General features: G+C 36.5%; 4 protein-coding genes across 6 annotated transcripts; 3 read left to right on the plus strand and 1 right to left on the minus strand.

Annotated features, from left to right (window-relative positions):
* The first annotated feature begins 798 nt into the window (after nt 1-798).
* rnf182 (ring finger protein 182) lies at nt 799-2569 on the plus strand. The gene has a single exon (XM_079875282.1). The coding sequence runs from the start codon at nt 1000-1002 to the stop codon at nt 1744-1746; it is 747 nt and encodes a 248-aa protein (XP_079731408.1). The 5' UTR covers nt 799-999; the 3' UTR covers nt 1747-2569.
* Nucleotides 2570-3124: 555 nt separating this feature from the next.
* Nucleotides 3125-17680, plus strand: ranbp9 (RAN binding protein 9). 2 transcript variants are annotated; one of them, XM_079875942.1, is made up of 14 exons: nt 3125-3762; nt 6277-6388; nt 7218-7270; nt 7628-7795; nt 8308-8330; nt 10232-10416; nt 10590-10702; nt 11745-11853; nt 11935-12089; nt 12572-12713; nt 13835-13959; nt 14172-14323; nt 15130-15241; nt 17006-17680. In XM_079875942.1, the coding sequence occupies exons 1-14, from the start codon at nt 3546-3548 to the stop codon at nt 17134-17136; spliced, it is 1797 nt and encodes a 598-aa protein (XP_079732068.1). In that variant the 5' UTR covers nt 3125-3545; the 3' UTR covers nt 17137-17680. The 2 variants fall into 2 exon arrangements, with proteins under 2 accessions (XP_079732068.1, XP_079732069.1); XM_079875943.1 differs by having other exon boundaries at nt 13838-13959.
* Nucleotides 17681-18301: 621 nt separating this feature from the next.
* On the minus strand, nt 18302-20111 carry nol7 (nucleolar protein 7; the record flags this gene model as incomplete). Its single annotated transcript, XM_079875944.1, has 8 exons — nt 18302-18807; nt 18898-18975; nt 19063-19184; nt 19273-19315; nt 19398-19426; nt 19514-19569; nt 19725-19785; nt 19894-20111. The coding sequence occupies 8 exons, from the start codon at nt 20109-20111 to the stop codon at nt 18734-18736; spliced, it is 681 nt and encodes a 226-aa protein (XP_079732070.1). The 3' UTR covers nt 18302-18733.
* Nucleotides 19930-23124, plus strand: epdr1 (ependymin related 1). Of its 2 annotated transcripts, none has more exons than XM_079875945.1 (4): nt 19930-20289; nt 20928-21162; nt 21876-22084; nt 22203-23124. In XM_079875945.1, exons 2-4 carry the CDS (start codon nt 20930-20932, stop codon nt 22391-22393), a joined length of 633 nt encoding a protein of 210 aa, XP_079732071.1. In that variant the 5' UTR covers nt 19930-20289; nt 20928-20929; the 3' UTR covers nt 22394-23124. The 2 variants fall into 2 exon arrangements, with proteins under 2 accessions (XP_079732071.1, XP_079732072.1); XM_079875946.1 differs by having other exon boundaries at nt 20215-20275; nt 22203-23112.
* Nucleotides 23125-23199: the final 75 nt, after the last annotated feature.

The raw sequence follows: 23199 nt of genomic DNA on the forward strand, positions 1-23199 counted from the left end.
ATGTTTGACTGAAAGGTCTTTAAAATATGTTATTGCACTATGTAGAACACAGATGAATACTGTTCTTGACTTGTCAGCTGATCAAATCTTAGTAAAAAATTATTTTTGTTTAAACACGTATTATTCCTGACAGCCTTAAATAACTAGTGCCATATTAAAGCACAAACTACATTAATAAGTAGCAGTTATATTATTTTGAGTCCCTTTGTGACCTCGCTAGTCACATAAAGGGCTTGTGCTCTAGTCCAATAAATCAGAATATAGCAAAGTATGTGTTTTTATTTATATTTTATATATATGTGTGTGTGTGTGTGTGTGTGTAGAGAGAGAGAGAGAGAGAGAGAGAGAGAGAAGAAGAATGTCAATCAAATGTCAGTGAATTCTCATTGCACATGATAAATTCTCAGAAATACCTGACGTTGAGAGACAGGCTCAGTGAACAGCAATGACCTAATTTCATATGTTCCACAGTGAACTGTACTGCTGACCTGGCTGGTATTCAAACTTACAATTTGAAACAAGTTTAAAATAAGTTTCAAATGTTTTATATTTTTGTTTATTCTGAACATAATAGTAATTTCAGACAAATAGCTTCCTTTTTTTGGAATAGTGTTGCATTGAGCAAGCAAAATCAGCACTGTGTACCAGAAAGTGTGGAGCCACTAATTGGACTGAATTTCAGTGGCAACAAAAGCCCTGGCTAGAAAATTCCAGCCCTGGTTTTACAGGGCCTGCTTTGTTGCTGTAGTGTTTGTTCTCTACTGCTGTGTTAACAGTTATCTTTTCGGTAGTGGCCTCTCCCCACCCTTCCACACAGTGCATGAAAGGTTCCTCAGCACAAACCCGTCCAGAGCCTCTCTGGCACAGTGAAGGCAATGCCCCGTTCTGCATAGGACACCATCCAGACACCAGGACTGACCCAGCAGCTGCCTCGCAACCATGTTCCCACACAGCTTTGATTACAACCAGCCGATGAGAAAACGTTGAGAGGAAGGAGACATGATGGGACAGCTCCCGGAGGATGTGGAGGGTTGCTTCACCACAGAGGAACTGGAATGCAAGATCTGCTACTGTGCATACAGCCTGTCAAGTCGGCGGCCCAAGGTCCTCGAGTGCTGCCATTGTCTGTGTGCCAAGTGCCTTGCAAAAATCCTCGATTTAGGCGAATCCTCTCCCAACGCAGTGGTCTGTCCGTTCTGCCGCTACATCACGGACCTTCCCAGAGAAGCCGTGGATAGTCTACCAGATGAGTATAACCTGGTGTCAGCGCTGCTGTCCGTCCAGGCACGGAAACATCAGAACCTGAATGAATCCCAAGGTGAGATTCTTCTCAGTCCCAGATGCCTCAACTCCCTGGTGGGACACTCTGCTTCAGCTTCCCCCACCTCGATTCGTTCCAATTACGTGGTGATCACCATTATGGAGCCTCGGCAGGAGTCTGCTATTCCAGCTCCGGGGAGGGATTACCGCTCTTCTAGCCTGGACTCAATGGCCTCTGTTACCAATAGATGGACAGTGTGGAACTGTGCGGCCCTGTTGTGCCAGACCTCGGCGCGTGTCCTGGTCTGGCTGCTGGGGCTTCTGTACTTCAGCTCACTGCCTCTAGGGGTCTACCTGCTTATCATGCAGCATACCACAACAGGGGTGTTGATGGTCAGTCTGGTACCTGTCAGTCTTCTCATTGTTATGGTGTACGGCCTTTGCCAGTGCTTGTGTCGTGAGTTTTGGGACTGTGTGCCACCATAATGACCAAAGCAATAAGTGTAACTGTTATATTTGATGACTGGATGTGCTAATGGTCCTGTCGGTTTGTGGAAACTAGTGAATTCTCCTGCTCATGGATAAACAATTTAGGCTAAAATACAAACAATAAAAGTGCACAGATTTAATTTAGCATCATACAAATCAAAGTCATATTAGAATACTTAATACTGGTATCCACATCAACAATATATTCACCATATATCTGTATATAATTGTTGAATGTGCCTTTTCCAGGAGTGGCTGAAATGGTCAGTTCAATAACTCTATAGGCTTACTGATGTACATTTTCTTTGTAAGAATAATTAACATTATTTTTTTAATATGCAAGTCATTGGGTGTTTGCAATATAACATATACTGAATCATGGGTAGGCCACATATTTTAATAGTGAATTAGTTTGATGTTGCCATTTTTCATTTGGAACAGAAATGCATGTGAAGAATGAAGAAACTAACATGTATGTTTTTACACTTTGTGACAAATGTATGAATGAAACATTAATGTATATCACAAGAATGTTGGAGAATGCACTTTATACAGTCTGTATAAAGTATTTTACATCCCAAATCAAATGGCAAAACCAAGACGTCAGATGCAGCTTTCATTACATGTGTGAGCTGTAAAAAAAAAAAAAAAAAAAAAGGAAAATCAAAACATCAGATCATGATAAATTATTACATTCCACTTTTTACAAATGCATTTGTTCGGGAAAGACTATTAGTCACATATTTTGTATGTAAATATATTTTATATTCTGTTTTGTAAAACTTTTGATGCTGCCCCAACTAGATTAAATGCACTGACACCGTTTAACCACAAATCTTTTGGACTGTAAAATAAATAAATGCAAAAATAAAAATATATATATTTTTTTTTTATTGTTAAATTTATGTGGTATGGTCAATGAAGTAGCCTACTTTATGTAAAATAAAGAAGAACTGATGTTTTAATGAAAATCAAGTTGTGAGGTTATGTAGCCTACGTTTAGCGGCACATTAGGCTATAGTTAAAATAATACATTATTTAATGAAAAAATAAAAAAGCAGGAATATGTGAGGGTTAGATTAATGGGTAGGGGATTTTAAATTTCATTAGCTCAATGGAAGTCACTGAAAAGTCCCAACCTGAAATGAGATGTAAGGGGGTCCTAATCTGCACCACAACTGCATTGTCCCATGATATGAAAATGATTAAATAAACGAAACATTGTAATTGGTAAGTGTACGTATATTCTCATTGTCTCAGCCATCTCAACTATCGTCGATAACAAGTCAAGTGAGCAAAAAGGACATGTTATTGGTAGCTTGCATCTAGTCATGTACCAAGTCCTCGAGGAAGTATGACTGGACCTTGAGAGAGCCAATCAGAACGCTGTATTTCACACTAACAACAAACAAAAGATCGGGGTTCCCTTCTGCTGCTGTCTTTCTGCTCCTTTTACCCGATTTAGTCTGTCCGATCGGCTGGATGTCGTCTTAAATAGCCAGGATCAACTTTCTGGATGTCTGTTATGTTTTTGTAAGCTGCCGTTTCGCTGTATTGGCGTGATTAATTCTCTAGCGTCTTGCTAACTCGCATCAGAGAGGCTGTTTGCGGGCTAATCGCAGTTAGCTGGCTGGCTAGCCAGGCGTCAGAAGCGAATAAAACAACCCCGAAATCTCAGCGGCTCTTCTCCTGCGGTGTCTGACAGTGGTCGCTTTAGCCACTGGACACTGTTAGAAAGCTGTCCAGCTAAAGATAGCTGGCAAGCTGTTGGCATCGACGGCAGGAATCGGATCGCGATGTCAGGACCGTCATCGGGCTGTGGGTTTCTGATGTCGGTTGTCGTTCACGGAGACTTGGCTCTCAATGAGCAGGAAAAAGAGCTCAACCAGCGGCTTAGACGCCTTTACCCGGCCGTCAACGAGCAGGAGACCCCGCTGCCCAGATCCTGGAGCCCCAAAGACAAATTCAGCTACATCGGCCTGTCTCAAAACAACCTCCGGGTGCATTACAAAGGTAACCAAGGCTAACAGCAGCAGATGAACACACACACCAAGTTGTTTACCAGCTAACGTTAAATGTTTAAGGCATTAGCCATGTTAGCTCGTGTCAGGTTTCGTATCTGATCGGTGATATTAAAAAGACACTTGTATTAGCTTCTGCGTACTCGTATTGTGTGCAAATCAAACCCATTTTTATTCACAAAAGCTGCTAAAAATATTTAAAAATAGGGATGATCTCGAGTGATCATCGAGCACATTAGTCGATATAATTATACGAGTGTTAAAAAGAAACTTTGCTTGGTATTGCTAACTGCTTAGACGACATGTTTGAATAAAAATAGCCTCCCTTTAGCATTATTTAGCACCATTCCTGAGCAGTCAGCATTATCTATTAATCGAACTAACGTTACTGCTTTTATATGATACTGTATGCATAACAGTGTGTATACAGATATGGCATATAGCCTTTGAAAATGAATGATTAAGGTGTTAAGTTTGAAAGTGTAAAGTTCGTGTACTGTTATTAGCAATGAGATGGTGGTGAGTTTCAGCAGCGAGCTATAAAGATGCTTCAGTCATTTCCGGAAGCTCCTACTCTATAGAGTTTCGCTACTGAAATGCAGTCATTGTCAACTCCTTTGACAACATGATCTGTGTATAATATGCCATGTCTTTATACGCACATGCTGATGTAGGTACTGATCGAGCCTGTCGCATAAGCTCGAGCAAGGCCTTTGTGTGTGTGTTTATCTGCAGAGACAGGATTTCTGCCATCGTGAGTGTATAAGAAATTCATCAGATAAAGAAAAGCTGTAATATATGTATAATTGTATTAACACAATTAGTTATTAAAAAAAACAATTTTAATCCAGTGAGGTGTCTGCCATTTCCCTCAGCTGAGTCATAAAGGTAGGCCACAGAATTAATTAGGCCAGCCAGAGTTGACGACAGGTAGGTTTCAGGAAGACTGCCTTAAATTACCAGTAGGCCAAGATGTCTTAAATGTACAAGCTACATAAGATTATGAATTTTAATATCAGGGGTTCAAGACTGTTACCACAAGAGACAAAAATGCCCCATATATATGATATAATAATCATAATAAAATATTTTGGAAATGTAAGTTAAGTGAATCTTTTGACAAAACGTAAAAGAAAACATTTTTGCACGTGTTTTGTATTATATTTGATACATCAGGCTTTTTATGACCCATATAGTATGATATAGCTAGTGAGAATTTAGAGCTAACACTTTTTATTCAGAGGCCTGCAAAAATATGCAATTTGTTGCAGATGTTATTATTTATATGGCCAGAACATAATATATTGTAATTTATATTGTTCCAAAACATAAGAAATTCTGATAGCTTGTAACGTAAATCAATGAGATTTTTATAACAATAGGCTATAGCAGACTACTTGCGTAAAATTGTTATATATATATAAGTTGTCATACTATATGACCCAGGAATATGTGTCTATAAGATGATATTTAAATGCTTAGTTTTATGATTAATACTCTGTAGAGGGGGCAAACAGATAATGAAATGCAGTACAAAGAGGATTGAGAGATGTACAAGTAAAATTCCCCAAAAGCATGTTGGTTCATATTTTATTCATATATATATATATATATATATATATATATATATATATATATATATATATATATATATATATATATATATATATATATACACACACACACATAAATAATACATATATATATACAGTTTAACAGGATTATTCTGAAAAAATGATGTATGGATAATCAAGTAAACCTAAGTGGCTGAATGGCTAGTTCTATTCTATTGAGTGCCTGTCTAGTTGTGCGTTAATCATGTGTTTAATGCCTCTTCAGGCACTTTAGGGACCTATAGCTTTTAAATATATTTATTTGCTGTGTCAGAGGTGAGTGTTGTTAAATATTGCAGCTAATATGAAGTGGTTTTGATTAAAACACTCCAAAACATCAAAATCTTTCTTAATGGCATTAGACATTATATATATATATATATATAGATAGATAGATAGATAGATAGATAGATAGATAGATATAGATAGTGGCCCTATATCATACAATTATTTTGCTGTGTTCATGATTTATTTTGAGCATTATTTACAACTAGGCTAGGTTTTAGAATTAACTTCCATGTTTGTTTGAGAATTTATTTCAATTAATAGCAACTGAAGTATGGGTGAATGAGGTGGCAATTTAAAGGGGCAATTGTTGACAATAATAAATGCAATGAAGTTGACTAATAAATGCAAATCCCCAAATATAGAGAAATGCATATTCACATTAATTAAAAAAGCAATTGTGCAGTTTCTTTGGTGTTGCTAGGCAAAATATCATCAGCCTGGAGCATACGGCTCTCACAGCAAAAACATTGATTACTTTGCTAAGTTTTTTTTTTTTTGCGCCATGATGACCTCTGGCGATGTTATAATATTACAAATGTTCCAGTTCTCCTTGTGAGTGACACCATCCACTTGCAGTTGTAAATTATAGTGTTTATGTCACCCAGGTCATGGAAAGACCCCGAAAGATGCGGCTTCTGTCCGTGCAACACACCCTATTCCAGCTGCTTGCGGGGTCTATTACTTTGAGGTGAAAATTATCAGCAAAGGACGAGATGGGTATGTAAAGGATTCAGTGTTTTGAGATCACTTTTTGCTGGGAAACATTATTAAAAGTAATTTTTGTTGATGTGGCAATGGGCTATATAACAGTCGTCTTGGATTTATATTGGCACTTATTGGCGTGGATTTAGCATTATGCAAAAGTCTTCATTTAATAATGCCTTTGTAGAAATGCTCTATTAGAAGTCAGCCATGATTAATTTATTCTGTGAGCGAAAATGTCAGATAATGAGAGGTTTACTGAGATAAAGTTAGTATGGTTGTTCTGGTCATGTGATCTGGTCATGTGATCAACATGGCAGCCCTCATGAGGTGACCTGCACCATGTAAAATAAAACCGGTTTTATTCAGTCCAGGGTTATTATAGTTGACTTAAATGAAATTATTTTTTTATATATATATCAGCTAGTTGCCAAAGTTCCCAACATTTCTCATGTCGTTTAACTTGATGTATGAAATAATTAAAACTGGAAAAAAATAGATATTTAAAAAACGGAAACTAATAAAAAAAATTTAAAACATCAAAATTACTAAAACTAACTACATTATAATGAAGATGTAAAATATAAAAATAAAAAAAACTGAAAATTTTATATAAATATTAAATAAAATGAAAATATGAATAAAATGATACTAAAATAACAGATTCAGCCTCACATAAGTATGATTTTCAACATTTTTCAATCATACTGTTCATTTCCTTAGGGATAAAACGATTGTAATTAGGACAAAGTTACTGAGTGCACCTTAAGTTTTTAGGGTGAGCTATTTTAACTTCCTCTAATACAGACTTTTACATCAAATAAATGCTGTTTTTTGTGACCAGGTACATGGGGATTGGCCTGTCAGCTCAAGGTGTCAACATGAACAGACTTCCAGGTAAAATGACTATCAGATGTTGGGAAGTCACTGTACTTTTATTGCTAGTAACACATTAGCTATGTCATATTTTCAGGTTGTTTGTGCCTAAAGTGTCTAGGACTCCCATTCTGTTTCTGAATCACTATAGACAGACAGGGTTTGAAGTTTAGATGCAATTAGTGGGCATGTTAACTTGATCCTCCACCTTCTTGATGCTCACAGACCCTGGGTGTTTCCTCTGTGAGTCTGCAGCTTGGCAGAGAGATAAGAGTTAGAACTCTTAGTGCTCTTTCCTTCGTATTTTTGCAGTACATACATTGTACAGTACATCATTCCCAAAAAAACAACAGGATGTGCCCAATGTTCTACCCGTAGGTTGGGACAAGCACTCATATGGCTACCATGGTGACGACGGCCACTCCTTCTGCTCTTCTGGCACTGGACAGCCCTATGGTCCCACATTTACAACAGGCGATGTGATTGGCTGCTGTGTGAACCTCATCAACAATACCTGTTTCTACACGAAGAATGGCCACAGTCTAGGTAGTAAAAATTTGTATTGCATATTAAGATTAAGGGTGTGTTCACACTTGTTAATGTTTGGTTTGATTAAAACGTACACTGCTCTGTTAGTGTGGTTCATTTGAATAAGTGTGAATGCTGCCATCCGAACCCTGGTGCGCACCAAACAAGCAGACCGAGACCGTTGAAAAGGTGGGTCTCGGTCCGCTTCCAAATGAACTAAGTTTGGACCAAGTGAACCAAATTACACACCCTAAATGCCCATCTCAACTAAACTTTGGTTATTTGTTCTTTGTTTATTACTGATGTTTCAATTACAGTACAGTTTCCTCCATCAACTAAATGGGCACTTTAACATTACATGTACATTACTAGGAATAGAATATTTTTCATTTAGGATGATTAAGGAGTTTATGGGAGGTATAAAGCAATTTTGGCTATAAACACACCATGTATGCACACAGTTAAATATTGAACCTACATAGTTAAAAGTTAATTAACAATTTATTGTTTATCTTTTTTCTTTCTTTCAGGGATAGCTTTTACAGATTTACCGGTAAGGCTGTTTTTTCTTAATCACCTCTTATATTGAAGTTAAGATTGTGTTGCCATATTATATCACCACATTATACTCTACCATTTAAAAGTTTGGTGTTGATTTATTTTTAAAGAATGCAATTATTTGATCAAAAATGTTATATTGTGAAATATTATTACAATTTAAAATAACTTTTCTATTTTAATACATTTTAAAATGTAATTTATTCCTGATGTCAAAGCTGTATTACAGCATCATTACAGTCTTCAGTGTCACATGACCCTTCAGAAATCAGTCTAATATGCTGATTTGAATTATCAATATTTTGTTGCTTTATATTTTTGTAGAAGCTGTGATACATTTTTTTCAGGATTCTTTGATGAATAGAAAGTTCAAAGGAACAGCATTTATTAGAAATGAATATCTTTTGTAGCATTATAAAAATCTCTACTGTCACTTTTGATCAATTTAATGTGTCCGTACTGAATAAAGGTATTATTTCTATTTCTTTTCTTTTTTTTTTTTAATCTTACGGGCACCAAACTTTTGAAACAGTATTGTATATTTTGTGGTTTATAATATGTTTTATGTAGTTTCATCAGATGCATATATTTGGTTTACATTCCAATATATGTACGTATGTTTCATGAATATCAAGATACATCATTGAAGCTTTACAGAGTTGTTTGTTTTCTCCGCCTGAAGGTCATGTGGTTATTGATCACTTGTATATTTTTTCACTGTGTAATAATCTTCCATTTTTAGATGTTGTAGAAGGAAGCCTTTTGCTATTGTTTTGTCTTTCCTTCCTTTCTTCATCATTCAAGATGTTGGACTGACAGCCCCTAAGCATTTCTCTCGCTGACTGAACAGAGGCCTGTTTAGGGCTAAAACAATAATCCATTGAGCAGAAAACACAGTTGGCTGGTGACCAGCATTCATGTTACTCTGACTACTTCTGTGAAGTATGTCAGTTTAGCAGCCCTGACCTTTCTCTCTATTGGAACATGAGCACAGAAAGCACCACAAAATGACTAATATGTGGCTGCCCCCTGACCTGACCCAGAAGCAACATTTGAATTATGTAGTTGGATGAAGCCATTTACACATGATGCCAGATAGGACACTCAAGACTCGCACAAAAAATCGTCAAAGTGTTGATCTTGTAAGAATCTACTGTCCGTTAGACATATTTTGCTGGACTGTAATACTTCTACCCCTTTGAGGAATTTGTTTTATTCTGTTGATACTTTTGAAAAGGTTAGTAAATCCAAATTTAGTCTTAAGGGTTTTAGAAAAAAATATTTAGTTTTATTTTTGAAAAACTAAACTTGGCCCTCATCATGAACATAGCCATAGAACCTGGCATTGTGTTAAAGGAAAGAAAAAAAATTGTCGTTTTGTAATCATTGATTTGTAATCTGATGGGTTTATTTTAATCGTCTCAGTTTGAACACCTATGATACACATGAACCAAGGCACATTTCAAGTTAAATTATTTATATAGTGCTTTTCACAATACACATTGTTTCAAATCAGCTTTACAGAAAATCATGACGTTAAGGTTTTTTGTTTTATAGTCTGATTTAGCAGATTAGAGCTGGGCAATAATTTACAGTAGTCAACATTTGAAGTGGATCAAAACCTTTCATCAAAGTTACACATGAATTTTAAACAATACCCGTTCTTGTCTTAGGACAACTTTGATTAACTTTTTTGATCCACTTCAAATGTTGACTACTGTAGTTTACATTTTGTGATGTTACAAGCTATCAAGCAGTTGAGATTTGCTTTTTCCAGTTTCCATCATTTCTTTCAAGCTACTCTCATTTGTTTTATGAGAAAGTCTATATTTTTATTGTGCTTGCATTTACATCATCACTAAAAAATTGAATTAACTGCAATTATTTTGCTTTCAGCCCAACCTGTATCCCACAGTGGGTCTACAGACCCCAGGGGAGGTCGTGGACGCAAATTTCGGGCAGCATCCGTTTGTCTTTGATATTGAGGATTACATGCGTGAATGGAGAACCAAGATCCAAGCCCAGATTGACCGTTTCCCCATTGGGGAAAGAGAAGGAGAATGGCAGGCCATGATTCAGAAGTGAGTACTTTTTGATTTGGAGCATTTTTCTAAGGTTGACATCAATATAGTTCAAAAAACATAGTTTCAAAACCATCACAGATGTAATGAATGTATGTGCTAGTGGCTTATTTCTTTCTGCATCTTTCTCCATTTCTGTTTCTGACTTATTTGCTTTCTTCTTATCTTCCCAGAATGGTGGCCTCATATCTGGTTCACCACAGCTACTGTGCCACTGCAGAGGCCTTTGCCAAATCAACTGACCAGGCCGTACACGAGGAACTTGCTTCTATTAAAAATAGACAGAGTGAGTCTCCCAAGTCAACAGGGTTCAGACTCTGTCAGTCCTTTTTGGGTCTGTCTGATTGTTAAGATCAACAAGAAATATATTAACACTGTTTACTTTCTTAAAGGTGCACTATGTAACTTTTTTTGGTTCAAAATTAACAAAATGTAAATGAGTCAATACACCATCAATCCTTCTTCCAAAAAGCTTTTTTGTCTTACTCTGATTCACTATGGTAAGCCCGTTATGTTTTTATAGTTTTTAAGTGTTTATAGTTTAGTGTCTCGCCAAATCCATAAATAGAGAAAAGTTGCTCCAGCTACTATGATGCATGTGAGAGTGGCATAAGGTATTAGTTACAATAAGCGAGAAAGGTTGACATGGAGCAGCTAAATCTTGAACCTCCAGGTAATCAAGAAAAAAAATGCAGAACAGAGGAGCTTCTGCTAGCAAAAAGAGACTGCCACAGAGCTTGTTATAAAATGAGAATCAAAATCGGCCTGGCTTTTCGGAGATGGTGAGAACTGAGGGATTTGAAATGTTGTAAAAGCGACGCAGAGATGGCGTTTTTTTATTACTCAACTGGTGATCAAGGTATTTTATTGAACAGATTTATTGAACAGACCAATTGCCATATGTAGCTCTCTAACAGTTCATTGTAAAGCATTATCTGTTGTGAAGGGTCATTTCATTATGGTTTGTTGTAGTGCTGTGCTGAAATTTACTTTCAAGAAAGTACTGTCTATTAATTGGTATAGCTACACAAACATCTTCAGATAGTCAGCTTGAGATCCTTTCCATCTAAACTGGTTATATCTATTAAGCCTAGTAGTGAATGTTTTATGAGCAGTAGGAGAATCATATTGATCCGCATAGTCACAACCAAAACAATGTTCTTCCGCAAAATGCATGCAGTTTTGTTTTTCAACCGCTAGAGGGTCAAATGTTACATAGTGTACCTTTACTGAAAGTTCCTGATCCAATTCTGAATGATTCATCAATGCATGCTTTCAAGAAGTCATGAAATCAATGCCGAGTAATGACTTAACGATTGTGATTGCAGAGATCCAGAAGCTGGTCCTGTCCGGCAGAATGGGAGAGGCTATAGAGACCACTCAACAACTTTATCCCAGCCTGTTAGAGAAAAACCCAGACCTCCTCTTCATGTTGAAGTGAGTGTGATGTGTGCAGTTTTACAAGAATGGACACCTGTGAATACACTGTATACATGATGTGTCTGTATCTCTTTCCAGAGTCAGGCAGTTCATTGAGATGGTGAATGGCACTGACAGTGAGGTCAGGTGTCTCGGTGGGAGGAGCCCCAAGTCACAGGATAGTTACCCAGGCTCCCCTCGCCTCTTCAACAGCCCTGTTCACAAAGCCAGCAGCTCCCAGGCCTACCAGACAGGCACGTGCACTACATAAACACTAAAAAGAATTAGAGAAAATGTATAATGTATCTTTTGATATCTTCAGCCTGCATGGGTGATGAAAGTCTTACCAAAAAAAAAGATCTTACAAAGACATAATCTTCACTGAAATAGCTATTTAGATTAGTGGTTCTCAACCAGAGGCCCAAGGCCCTCTAGAGGGCCCCTAATAAATCATAAAATTACTTAAGTTATAGAAGCATAATCTTAATTTAAAATGCTAAAAACACTAGAAATAAATATGTATTCATTAAACAGACATGTATTATAACAGAAGTATCAGCTTATATAGAAGGGCCTTCAAATATTGTCTTGACATGGGGGACTTTGTTTCCAAAAAATGTTGAGAACCACACATTTTCAAATCAAGGTTAAAACCTCTAAACCTAGACCAGAATGACCCATTGATCATCAATAGGAGATGTTATCGCTGATCATTTGTTATTCCGTCTGTCTCCAGGTTTGGAAAGTAATTACTGTAATGGAGTTTCATCAAGTAAAGGCCACACCTCGACCCATAGTCACAAATCGTGTCCCCCTACCCTGTCAAGTCCCGAGCTTGGTGTCCTGAATGGCAGTCGGGGCCAGCAGACCAACGTGAGGTATGTGAAGAGGGCATGAAATGATGAAAGGAAAATTCATCCTATCTGTTTTGTAAATGCATGTTATAGATTAATTGTGAACAATTCATCCGTGCATATGCTTAAAGGGTAACTCTCGCCAAATTTCAACCTTGGCTATTTTTGTTATCTACCCGAGTCAAACGTTCGTGTAAAAGCATAATTAGAATGGAAACGGCACTTTTAAGATTGACCGTATTTTCGTTTTTGGACAAAATGCCTTTTGAATGGGAGTGCTAGGGGCACTACAATGATAGCATCAAAATCACTATTTTTAAAACACCAAGGGTCGACACAACATGAAACTGTGCTTGAAGTATCAACACAATCCCATCTTTACTCTCCTCATGTTAAGTTGCATTCGGAGATCGACTGACAAAATTCGTACAAGTCGTACAAAACCTTTCTTTTTAGTAAACTTTGTGTAGACAAACAATGTTGTCAACGCTCGAGTTCATGTGTAGAGCCCCTGGTGATACTTCAAGCACAGTTTCATGTTGTGTCGAGCCTCCTTAGTGTTTTAAAAATAGCAATTTTGATGCTATCATTGTAGTGCCCATAGCACTCCCATTCAAAAGGCATTTTGACCGAAAATGAAAATACAGTCAATCTTAAAAGTGCCGTTTCCATTCTAATTATGCTGTTATATGAATGTTTGACTCGGGTAGATTAACAAAAATAGCCAAGGTTGCAATTTGGCGAGAGTTACCCTTAATTTTTTTTACCTTGTAATGTTAATCAAATAGTTAACTGGATCTTCTGTTGAAATGACATACTTATCTGTAGTCACGGATGGCGTGCTTCTCCAATCATTTAATTTGCTTAAACCCCTCTCCTCCACAATCGACTTCAAGCTCGCATTTATTTTGTTTTGCAATGGCCACATCTCAAAATCAAAACCGGTCGATAGAATCAAGTCCCCTACCTACATTATTTTTATTTTTTTTCATTAATCTGTTACACTCGGGTGTACTTTACAATACAGAAAAAATATCGGTCACTACTTCTGTTTGATCACAACTTTAACACCGAAGGGCAAATTATATAAGAACATAACTGTACAGCACAGAATAAGCCTGTTATCTCTTGTTGACTCTTCCTAGCAGTACTGAGGTGGAGATGGAGGTTGATCACTTCTCAAACGGAGTGTCTGAATCCTCTTCAAATGGATTTCTGAATGGCAGCTCTACACATGGGACAGAGCTGGAGGATTGTGATGCAGATATGGGTGAGTAGATTAATTGGGCTCAGTCTTTTGTTAAATTCCTGTGTATCTGCAATGAGATTTGTAGTAAAGAGGTCAAAGGTTGTTTTTCCCCCCCTGTGTGATCTGTATTACGAAACTGATGCCGTGCATGTGATTCCTAATCATTTGGCCAGTTATGTTGTGCAAATGAATCCAGTGTGCCATTTTAAAAGGATTAAATGCTTTGTACACAGAAGTGGACAGCACTCAGTCTAAGAGGCAGTTGTGCGGTGGGAGCCAGGCAGCCATCGAGAGGATGATCCAGTTCGGCCGAGAGCTACAGAGCATGAGCGAACTCTTGCGCCGTGAGCGGGGAAAAAACTCAGCCAATAAGAAGATGCTGAAGGTAATTCCACTTGTTTTGAAAGTTGGATGTAGGTACTGTTTGTAACTAATCACATTTATGATTATGATAAAATTTTGGTTATGATTAGGGTTGGGTACCGAAACCGGGCACCAATATGGAACCGTTACCTAAGTAACCGTATGTAACCGGACCAAATCAAAACGCAGATTTCGGTTGATCCTGAGTGCTCATTGTCACAGTTGTAAATGAGGCGGTTCTTCCACGACGGTTTTCGCGTCACGGCATTTAAGGTGATGCGCTCTAAAATAACGCTCACCTTGTGCAGGACATGCAATAAGTCAGGAGAGGTGTCGTATTTGGCCAGAGAAGGCAAAAAATGTGAAAATAATTGCTGAAATTTAAAGCTGGTTTGTAGCATGCCGAATACAGACTACTTTGCTGTTATTAGTATACTGTAGTGTTATATTATTGTATTTAGGTTAGGTGGCTCAGGTTTTATTGTGAATTTGTTATGTAAATTTGTTGTTTTGTATTTAGACTACTTATATTTATATATTTACTCTACACTTTTAATATATTCAATTTTAAGAATTTTTTATTTGATTGTTTTCAATAAAAAAGGCGTTATTTAATGTCATTCACCATCGTTTTGAGGCTTTCTTTTTTTTTAAAGTATCGGTTCAGGCACCGTTTAGGCACCGGTACCGTTTTAAAAGTATCGATTTGGCACCGGTATTGAAAAAAAAAAAAAACGATACCTAACCCTAGTTATGATGGTAATGACCAGTAAACATGAAGATATATGTGTTTTATGGTAAAGCCTCTTACTGTCTCCATTCCTGCAGGATGCATTCAGTTTGCTGGCATATTCAGATCCATGGAACAGCCCCGTGGGCTACCAGCTAGACTCCATCCAGAGAGAGCCTGTCTGCTCTACACTCAACAGTGCAATATTAGGTACAGCTTCCTACCACCTTTGATTAAATCAGAACAATTAAGTTCCACCTAGTCTCTGCAATGATTCAGCACTCTTTCAGCATTGAGCAAAGCTCTTTAAGCTCAGAATTAAGCGAGTGAAAAAGCCTAAGTGCGCAACATAATGCTGTATTTTGATAAAAATCAATATCCCTGTAGTACAGATAAGTCATGGTACTGCAGGACCATTTGGAAGGATCCTTGCACATATCACAAGCACACATTTTGCATGGATTACTATCTAATTAGATTAGATTACTCTCTAATGTTAGTATGCAAATGTTGCAATACAATTTAAACACATTATTATGAAATACATTTATTTAATTTCTTTTCTCATCTCTCTAGGTCAGGCTCATACAATATTGGTAGCGTGCTTAAAACTGCATCCCGTGTATCTGAGCTTTTTTTTTTGCTGTCAGTGTAGCTTGATAACTTTCTGCACCTTGCCACAGTGTGATATGCACTTGAGTATTAGTTTAGTGTACACTACCATTTAAAAGTTTGGGGGGAAAAATATTATTTTAAAAAAAATTTTTAAGAGAAGTCTCTTATGTTCACCAAGGCTGCATTTATTTGATGAAAAATACAGTAAAACATTAATATTGTGAAATAGTACAACAATTTAAAGACACCCTGTGGTGAAAATCAAGTTTTTAATGTTGTTTATATGCCTATGTGGTGTTTATATGCTTTAAGACAACACTATTGTTGAGTATTTTATCTTTAAACCTGCAGTGATCTAATGACAGTCTCAAAAAGCTGTTTGAAATCGCCGGTGTTTCTTACGTCACAAACTACCTTGTAACCAATCACATCAACATACGGGCGGGCTTTAGCATATCATTAACTAAGCTGCGAAGTCTCAAGAGAAGCCAGGTTATCCCAGTATATTTTTCTGTTGATTGGAAAAATCCAGTACATTTAGCAATATAGTGGGTGAATTATGTATATAATGTATATTACGATGTTTTGATGAACTATATGCCTTCCTCCACTGATGTTCTAAGTTGTTCAAAGCGTTTGTAAGGATGCTGATTTTTAGAAGGCAACTGTCTGACTCTTTATGTAACATTAGCAACACATTATTAGCTGTGTGATAATGTAGTCAAGCGAAAGGCAAATCATATTAATTAGTTATGTGTCTGACGTTGTAAAGAGCGATACCATTGTGCAGCGTTTACCTCAATAAGTTGACAAACCGAGTTGAGACAGGGCTAATTTGCATAATCTTCCGCGTTTATTAAATTAAGCAAAGGTGTAGTTACATTGAAGCTAATTTAAGGCATGAAGAAACTGTCAGTCATTTTGATGATTAAAGATGAGTTTTAAGGGATAAAATTATTTATGACTTACTGGGGGACTTTAAAATATCGGCTTTCTATTTGAAATAATTTATTCCTGTGATGCAAAGCATCATTACTCCAGTCTTCAGTCACATTATCTTTTAAAAATCATTCTAATATGCTGAGTCGGTGCTCAAGTAACATTTATTTTTATCATCAATGCTATGCGATTACTTTTATTTTCATTATTCTTTAAATAATAGCAAGTTATTTATTTGAAATAGACCACTTTTGATCAATTTAATGCATCCTTGCTGAATAAAATAATTTTTATTGACTCCAAATTTTTGAACTGTAGTTCATATTATTGTTTATAATGGTTTATCATGAATCTAACAATTTTAACATTGGCATTTAATGTTTTCATTTCAACATTCATTGTTTTTTTTTTCTCATGCAGAGACTCATAACCTGCCAAAGCAGCCTCCCTTGGCGCTCGCTGTTGGCCAGGCAGCTCAGTGTCTGTCCGTCATGGCTCGCACAGGCAGCGGATCCTGCGCCTTTGCATCAGTGGATGATTACCTGCACTAACCCCTGGAGAATCATCCCTATAAATGACCACGTGAAAAAGGCCCTCATCATCCCAGTCCATCCCAGACTCCCAAATAAACTGGGGCCAGCTTTGGCCCGATGAACTGAGCCTTCACATGGCCAGACCCATCCTGGCTCTCTTGATAAGACTGGATCCTCCTCACCCAGGCCTAAACCGGGCCTAAAGACACATTAGGAGATGGGTCCTTAGAAGTCAGATAAAATCCCCAATCATTAAGGTCTTTTTTTTGTTGTTTTTGTTCCTTTTGTCTTTTTTATTTTGGGGGAGGGGGAGGTGTTGTTGGGTGGGGGGTGCAGCAGGCTCTGATTGTTTGTTTCCTGTTTTACAAGGCATGAGGAAAATTATTATGACATAATTAATGTTATTATCAGTAAACTTGCATATAAGATATATTTGTTCTTGGTTGAAAGCTGGCAGAGTGAGCGAGACCGAATAACTAAGGTCCCACCTGTCAACACCCTGCTATTTTCAGGTCTCAGCTTGTGTACTTTACCGTTAAAAAAAAAAAAGAAAAGAGAAAAATATTGAAATTATATTAACAGGAGGAGTGAAACATTTAGTTATCTTACAGTAAAAAAAAATTAAAACTGAGAAAACCTAACACTGCTGGAGTCATCTTTAGTGGTGGTATTTAGTATAGAGCGTTAGTGTGAGCTTTGAGTTATGCCCTTTTTTTGTGCAAGCGCACCCTCCCTCTGCCAACTGCACAGCAGGATTGATGCAATGTTCGGACACTTTGATTTGTAATTGTATTGATGTCAATGGTCTTTTCATCCACCTGATCCCTTTTAAAAAGTCCGTATTCAGGCGCTCTCTCATCATCGTTGCCTGCACTGTGTTTTTGTGCAGTTTGGATGTGCGACAGGAACATGGTAAAATTAAGGTCATATCCAGTCTCTGAGAGGCAAGCCTGCTCCATTGTTTTTTCTTCTCTTGTTTACCAGTCAATCCCTCAGACCATCAGTACTTTTAAAATAAGGAGAATGGTACAGTATTGTCATCAACACTGTCTTATCATTTTCAGTAATAAAACATAAATACCCAGTTGAACGAGATATACCAGTCTGTGTTTTGACACATTTCAGTGAGTGATCGGATGTTAAACAAGTAACAAGTATGCAATTAGACCATGAAGAGCATTAATAATGCAAAATAAGTTTTATTACACGTGTTAACTTTTTAAAATGCCACAACCATGATTTGTCCATTTGATCATTACAGTCATATAGTTACAATAGTCAAATGAATGTAAGAAGTAACTAAAACAAGAAATGTCAGGCCTTAGATCAGGTTTACATTTATTAAAGTGTAAATATGCAAACATGAACATTCAGGTTCAGCCTTTTTTTCTTTTTTTTTTACTTTTGATTTGAACAAGATGGAAGATCATAATCATTTCTATTTGAATGAGCAGAGACTGAATTTCATTTGACAATATTTTTTTTAACTATGCGTAAACGGAAAAGGTACTAAATTAAAGGTGTCCTTTTGTAAAATGTGATCCATATGATCAAAAATAGCTAAGGAAGGTTACAGTTCTCATGTGTTATACTTATAATTCTCCTGTTTTAGATCTCAGGAAGGAACCATTTTCTGTTTGTGTATAAACCTTTTATTGGACTTTGTGATCTTCTTTTTTAAGTCGGCACCTGTAGATGAATAAAGATCGCTCAGACTGTTGCTTTCCAAAATAAAACTAATATAATATAGTTGTTAAATATGAAAATCTCAATACTCACTATATTTTTTATTCACAAACTCCACAGATGCACCTTGTCCGGCACCCTTTTTCATTTTGAGGGACAGAAGCTCTGCATCTGAAGAAAAATAAACAGAAATATTAATTTTTCTACTGAATTTGGTTTTAAAATGAGGGTCTGAACAGCACAACGTTCTCATCTTACTGCTTGTTCTTTTGGTTCCTGGTCCGTAAAGGCGGGACTGAATGAAGTCAATTGCGCTCTGTTGCAGTGATTTGGCAGCGGATTCATCCTTCACTCTCTTTACACTGTAACTGTCTGGTAAACTGAAATCAGATGTTTTTTCATTTATACATAACATGAGGAAGCCTTACAGTAAGGTGAATGTATACAGCTAATTACTATTATTATTACCTTTTAGAGTTTGTTTCTGACGTGGCATTTGTCTCTTCATCATCTATAAAATAGTTTTGTCAGTCAATACTTAATATGACCATTAGGAAAATTGTTTTTTATTAAAGTTACAGAAAATGTATTACCTTTGACATTGTCTGATAACTTAGCAGGTCTAAAATAAGAAAATAACAGTTTATTAGGTTTCCAAAATGATTTAAGTAATTAATTTAAAATGATTATTTTCATGTAGAGAGCTTACTTTTGGGGTTCTGTATCAAATTCCTCCAGGATGTCTTCGGGAAGACGTTTTCTCGTCTGAAAAACAACAGATGTAACATTTCGTTATGTTTAGATTTTGGGATTTATGTTACATCTACAATTAATTGTGTGGATAAGTTAAAGTGTATAAACTTTTCTAATAATAATGTATTCGACATCCTGGGGATGGTAACTTATTCACAACCTTATACCTTTTGTTCTTGAAAAAGCTGTTGTCTTTTCCTTCGCTTCTCCTTCAATAGATTCTTTTCTCTGAAAACAAAGAGACAATATATATATATAAATAAAAAATAAACAGTTTAAAACCCATAAGCTCATGTGGTCTGTGTGTCTAAAGCCAGTGGACACACACTCACAGACCTTTTAGCTGACTCCAGTGCATCTTTAACGCTCTTCAGAGCAGCACTTTTGGACGCATCAAAGGTGACCTCCTCGGGAAGTTCATCATCACTGGACTCAAACTGACTCTGTGCCAATTCAGACATTTTGTTAGTCTCTTTAAGTGAAGTAAGCCTGAGTTTAGTACACACGTTGAACGGAATTCGCCATATTAAACACCAACAACGTTGAAAATACATTAAAGACAGACAGACTAAAGTCACAAGTATTGACTGCAATAGATTCTGCCATCTGGTGGTTCGGATGTCCCTGCAATATCCAATATCTGCTCGTAAACAAACTGATGCAAATGGCGGAGTTTATAATAATAGCACATACGCCAGAGACTGACTACACTTTTTCAGTAAACAGAGATAAGTATATAACTATTTATTTTTAATAATTTAATATTTGTATTTCATAATGCTCTGTATCATGAATTATTACGGCAAGGCAATGTTTTTTTTTTATTATTTTTTATTATGACTACTACTACCACAATACAGACTTTGATTTATAATATAGATCATTCAAAATGCTTGAAATTATTATGGTGAAATCTTATGGATCCTTACAACAAAAATGTAAATAATAGCCTAATAGTACATTTTATTATTATTATTATTATTATCATCATTATTATTACCATACAAACTATTATTATTTATAATACTGATAATTCAAAACATTTGTGATTATTAGGGTGAACTCGTATGGTTTGCAGCAAAACAAACAAATAATTAATAATAATAATTTATTTTATTTATTAATAAATGTAATTATATCATGTTAATAGATTTTAGTAATAAAAATAAACTAGTGGAAAATAATCTTACGGGTTTGATATCTGACCAATCGGTGTTTCTGACGTGTGTGTGACATGAATGCTGGACTGGTGTATTTTTTCATTGTGGATTTGAGACACCAGCGCAAACACTGCGGCTGGAAAAAACACTCCAATCAAAGGCGTTGTGTCAGTGTTTAAATTTCATGTAATTATCGATTTGCACCTACAGAAATGTCAGGCTTTGTGTTTTTTGCGCTGGTATTGTCGTTGTCCGCGATGGTGCCGTGTCTGGGCTCTCCTCCTCCGGCGCCTCAGCCCTGCCTCGCGCCGCTACAGTGGGAGGGTCGGACCGTTCAATATGACCACAGCACGGGACGAAACACACGGGCGGCGGTCTCCTATGATGCACAGAATCAGCGAATTAGGGTTCTGGAGCAGAAGACAGGACACACGCCTTGTAAAAAGTACGAATTCATCATATTTTATTAAATATATTTTAACACGTTTTATAATCACTGCAAAATACTCAGCATTGTTTGTCTTGTTCTCCAGTATCTAAACATTCTTATCTGCCAATGTAGTAAGAAACATAAACTTAATTCAAATTCTTAATTCCTTTAAGTGTACAGTCACTTAATTATTATTATTATTTAGAATAAATCAGTTGTTTTGCTTCTCAAGTAAAGGTGTCTTGATTTAAGAATGTTTCGATATTTGTACTGGAAAATAATACAGAAAAATACCAACTTCAAGTAAGATTAATTAATTTATTTGTTTTTTGCTTGCAGTGTCTTGAAATGTTTGAGCTATTGTTGTTCACCATATTTGTTGTGGATGCAGATGATCCATTATAGTCAAAATTATAGTCAAAATTAGAATGACCACACACACTTCTTGTCTTCTGAAATATTAGTAAAACAGGATAAAGTTCAATTGATTTAAATTATATTTTAAATTATACACTCTCAGAAAAAAAAGGTACAAAAGGTACTTTTGTACCTAAAGAGTACATATTAGTCCCTCAAAGGTAGGGACTAATATGTACTTTTTAGGTACAAAAGTGTACCTTTTGAAAAGGTACCACCACAGTGACAGCTTTTGTACCTTTTTTTCTAAAAGTGTATAAATGTAAATTTCCTTTGCATTCATTTATTTGTATTGTGCAATTCTCTTTGAGGTTCTTTGAGTACATCTACTTGTTCAAGAGTGGAGTGCTTTTCCAGATTGAGGAAATTACCAAGCAGTGTGCAAAGATCGCTCTGACGGAGGCCTGGGACCCTTATGATATACCTCTGAACTCCACATATGAGGACCAGTACTTCATTGGAGGGCCTGGAGACATGATCGAAGTTCAAGAATGGTCTGATCGAAAACCGGCCCGCAAAAGTAAATGCTTGTTATAGTTATGTTGTAAATTTTGCGCATTACATGTGACTTGATTTTTATATAGGAACTCTATGGTCCTGATTATCTGAACTTTGCACATTTTTCCGGTCTCTCACAGATGAAGCTTGGGTTGGTGTGTACACTTTGAAGGACTGCTATCCTGTGCAGGAGACATACGCAAAGAACAGTAGCGTGACCACGTCCACTCGCTTCTTTGACCTTCAGCTGGGCATCAGTGACCCTGAGGTGTTCGACCCACCCAGCACCTGCCAGTCAGCACTGTCTGAGAAGATGACATCCGACTGCTGAATACCTCACTCATCTCTGCTCATCACTGTACATATTAACCATAATACAGTAACAGCTTCTAAAGAACTGATATTACACTGACAAAGAGCACATGAATTGAGTGCAGGTACTGTTAAACATAATCAGCTTCGAAATAAACCAAGAATGTCAGTTTTATGTTCACTAGTTCTTGTTGATTTACTGTATGAAATGTGCCTCATATTATTGAAGCCTCGTTTTTAATATGCCACATTTTTGGCTGTGCTGTGCTGATCCAGGGTGGATTAATGTAGCCTAGTACTTTTTTGTTTGTTTTACAGTTAATATTTGTTCCTCTTATTATTATTTTATTTAGCCTTTAGGATGGTTTACAGATGCTTACAGTTTATTTTGTGTATAGTTGTTGAAGAAACCTAGAATAAAATTGTTTACCTCACTACCACGTTGTTGAGCACATTGATTAGTATATAGCCTTTATAAGACAATTAACCAGTGATGTTTTGCATAGATAAAGACTTGTTAGCTGTAGTTGAGTACATCAGATTGTGTTGATTAATGAAAGCGTTGTTTGTCTGTAGAGGTTTGAAATAAGGATCTTGTAAATTAACAACGTAAAAGAAATGAAATAGCATAATGTCATCAAGTAATGTTTGCTTATAGCTTCTTGATTAATATTAAAGAATACAGTGACTTAAAAAACAAAATGTCTGTATGTCTTTGCATTAAATGCTATAAACATTACATTTAACATGAATGGAATAGAGTTATTGTTTAAAACGAAGACAAAGGCATTTGGACCACAATTAATGTGATGAACTACACTTTAC

The sequence above is a fragment of the Squalius cephalus genome (assembly GCF_949319135.1).
Source record: "Squalius cephalus genome assembly, chromosome: 7".
Classification (NCBI taxonomy): domain Eukaryota; kingdom Metazoa; phylum Chordata; class Actinopteri; order Cypriniformes; family Leuciscidae; genus Squalius; species Squalius cephalus.

Bases quoted from the DNA above. Each gene is read 5' to 3' on its own strand.
- ranbp9 (XM_079875942.1), top strand. From the start codon at position 3,546: ATGTCAGGACCGTCATCGGGCTGTGGGTTTCTGATGTCGGTTGTCGTT. The intron at 7,796-8,307 runs GTAGTAAAAATT...TCTTTCTTTCAG, and splicing joins GAAGAATGGCCACAGTCTAG to GGATAGCTTTTACAGATTTA. The intron at 13,960-14,171 runs GTGAGTAGATTA...CTTTGTACACAG, and splicing joins GGATTGTGATGCAGATATGG to AAGTGGACAGCACTCAGTCT.
- rnf182 (XM_079875282.1), top strand. From the start codon at position 1,000: ATGATGGGACAGCTCCCGGAGGATGTGGAGGGTTGCTTCACCACAGAG.
- epdr1 (XM_079875945.1), top strand. From the start codon at position 20,930: ATGTCAGGCTTTGTGTTTTTTGCGCTGGTATTGTCGTTGTCCGCGATG. The intron at 21,163-21,875 runs GTACGAATTCAT...ATTCTCTTTGAG, and splicing joins GGACACACGCCTTGTAAAAA to GTTCTTTGAGTACATCTACT. The intron at 22,085-22,202 runs GTAAATGCTTGT...GGTCTCTCACAG, and splicing joins TCGAAAACCGGCCCGCAAAA to ATGAAGCTTGGGTTGGTGTG.